Here is a 2,642-nt window from a genome sequence, read left to right on the forward strand (position 1 = left end):
GCGCGCGGGCGTTTGGCGGGCACCGCTGAGGAGAAGGAGAAGGAGGAGGAGGAGGAGGCGACGGCGCAGCATGCCGGGCAGCGACACGCTGCTGGCCGTGGATAGGACGTACTCGGACCCGAAGCGGCACCGGCGCCGCAAGACGCGAGTAAGGCGTGTGAGGGCACGGGAAGGGCTGTCGGGGCGACCCTTGGAAGCAGACGGCCCGGGGAGGCGAGGGTGGTGGGGCTGCCAGGTGGGCCTGGGTGCCGAGCTCTGAGAGGCAACCGCCAACCTGAGGTCTCCGCGTTTGCTACGTTGTCGATCTAAAGGGAAGTTTTTTATCTGTGCTTTTTTCCTATTCCTACTCTAAATACTCTGGTATAAGAAAACGGAACGAAACTGATTGTTGACGTAACAGAAACTGATGTTCAAGGTATATCCACAATAGAAACTAGTTGGAGGTGAGAGTAGGAGAACTTACTCACCAAAGTCAACAGCGCTGATGATTTAATGAAGTGACTCTGTATCTAGATCCCGCTGGTGGATATCTGGTTTTGGTTCTGTTTCTCCAGGTTTCTGTTTAATAAGCTGTGGATCAGGTGATTGTATCTAGCAGCAGAGAATGATTACGATTCCCTTCCTGAAGTTACAAGAGGGCTGTGGCAGGGGTGGAGATCGACAGAAAAGGTGTATTTGTGTGTGCTAGGGATAAAGTAAGGATATACTGTATATCCATGACATAGGTGTTTATGGTTTTTCTTATGGTCTTCTGGCAAGTTCATCTTTCTTTATCTTACTATTTTGATGGTTTGTTCGTACAATATATTATAACCATGTACAGGCAATGCTCGCGATCCTTTAATATATTTATTAGCCTTTGTGGTGAATATCACGCTGATGAAGGCATTTGGCTCTCTAGTTTATGCACAGATTTCAAATTCTTACGTAAATGCTCAGATCAAACAGGTGTAAAACAAATGGCTCTTTCTTCCCATGCACTGCAGAAAGACGTGAAGAAAAAGAAGGTTGCTCTAGCTGACTTGGGATATCAGCAGAAATTCTGTTTTCCATGCTAAGATGAGATCCTGCATGTGTCAATAAATAAGCTTTACAGTTTGAAGTGTAGGAATTAGCTGTTTGTGAAAGAAGACTGGTTTTGGGGTTGTTTGTTTGTTTTTTTTTTTTAATTTTGTTTTGTGTTATTTTTTCCTGTACTGCACGTTAGTTGTTCTTTCCATCCCTCCAGCCCATTAATTGACAGTGCTGGAAAGGAAATGTTGTGCTTCAGATTGTTGCTGCATAATGAAATGTTTGAAAAATAGGTAACCCTATACACTGTACCTTTACTACTGGAGTCTACAATGCTCTTCATACTGTAGGCCAGGTGCACGTGCTAGTCATAACCCAGTTAATTTTATGTATTTCCTTTGTTTTTCTCTTTGCAAGTTGAACTAAGTAGTTTTTCTTCATTGTTCTTGCTGTAAGAATAATGCACTACCTAGCTTACTGTGGCCATGGAAGAAAGTTGCATACCTTCAAGGATGACTTTTGGCATGTTTAAGAGTTAATCATGAAGCCTCCACTCTACAGTCTAGCTGATCTGCTTAAAAGCATAAAGTATCATGGCTAACATTCAGGTTGCGTATTGTACTTATGTATTGAAAAATGAAAAAAATCTCATGCTTAAGACAGTTTTATGAAGGCATTGGGCTTTTGTCTGATTTTGGGTTTCTTTTCAACAGGATTAGCCTCGCCTTCCCTTCCTGTGACCATGAGAACTGGAAACATAACTGTAACAAGTTTGTAGAGTTGTATGTAATTGCATTGCTCCAGGATTTGGGCTTTACAAGTTGTGTCAGATATCACAGAACTTGTAATATAATTGCTGGAAGTGGTAGCAGCAGGTTGTATGTTCCAGATGATGGCAAGAGCTGGTATTAAATCCATTTGTGCTTATTCCAGACAAATGGGAATTTTTTCTGGGTAAATTGCCTGGATAATTTCAACGTTCCTCTTACTGCTTTAACCTTGGGGGATGGAAATGATCAGGCACTGGAGCAGCAACAACTGGTGGTATTATGTAGGAAAGAAGCAAGAAAGCAGGATGTTGTTTTTCTTTTAGAGACTGAATAAAAAGCATTAGAGCAGCTGGAGTTAAAGCTGCCATTCTCAAACATTCATGGAGAAAAGCAATGCAGAACATGAACATAGCAATACAGAGCTGATGGGAGGACGTTCGGAGAACCTGAACAAACTAGGGAGACTTGCTTGTCTGAAGAAAGTCTTGGAGTTTTTTTGTCAGCAGGATAGGGCCAGAGTATAGTAAGTAGGGTGAGATGCATTTAATAAAGCCTGGGGGAAAGAGGTGTGTCAAAGTAGTTGTTGGATCTCATAGTCTCTGTATAACATAGGTTACTGAGTCCAGTTTTTGGGTGGGCGGGTTTCTCCAGCCCGATAGGTTACTGACTCTGTCTTTTAAGCTCATCTAAGGATTTTTCTTATGAGAAAGTGAAGCCTTCTCAATGGACAGGCAAGACAACTGTTCCAAAATTGCAGCTGTATATATGATAGGAAGGCATTACCAAATTCAGTTTGCAGAAGTGCTAGAACAATTTACTGTGAATATAGCCTTCTGAGTTTGTAAATGGTAGCATCTGAGG

At 42.4% G+C, this 2,642-nt stretch overlaps 1 protein-coding gene across 1 annotated transcript in view; it reads left to right on the top strand.

Moving 5' to 3' along the window:
• The first annotated feature begins 70 nt into the window (after positions 1 to 70).
• Positions 71 to 2,642, top strand: part of TMCC3 (transmembrane and coiled-coil domain family 3) — a 48,333-nt gene continuing 45,761 nt past the window's right edge. The window contains exon 1 of the mRNA XM_009321357.1: positions 71 to 148. Coding sequence (XP_009319632.1) covers positions 71 to 148 — 78 coding nt within the window. The remainder of the gene's footprint in view (positions 149 to 2,642) is intronic.

This window comes from Pygoscelis adeliae, unplaced genomic scaffold (assembly GCF_000699105.1).
Source record: "Pygoscelis adeliae isolate BGI_AS28 unplaced genomic scaffold, ASM69910v1 Scaffold232, whole genome shotgun sequence".
Lineage (NCBI taxonomy): Eukaryota > Metazoa > Chordata > Aves > Sphenisciformes > Spheniscidae > Pygoscelis > Pygoscelis adeliae.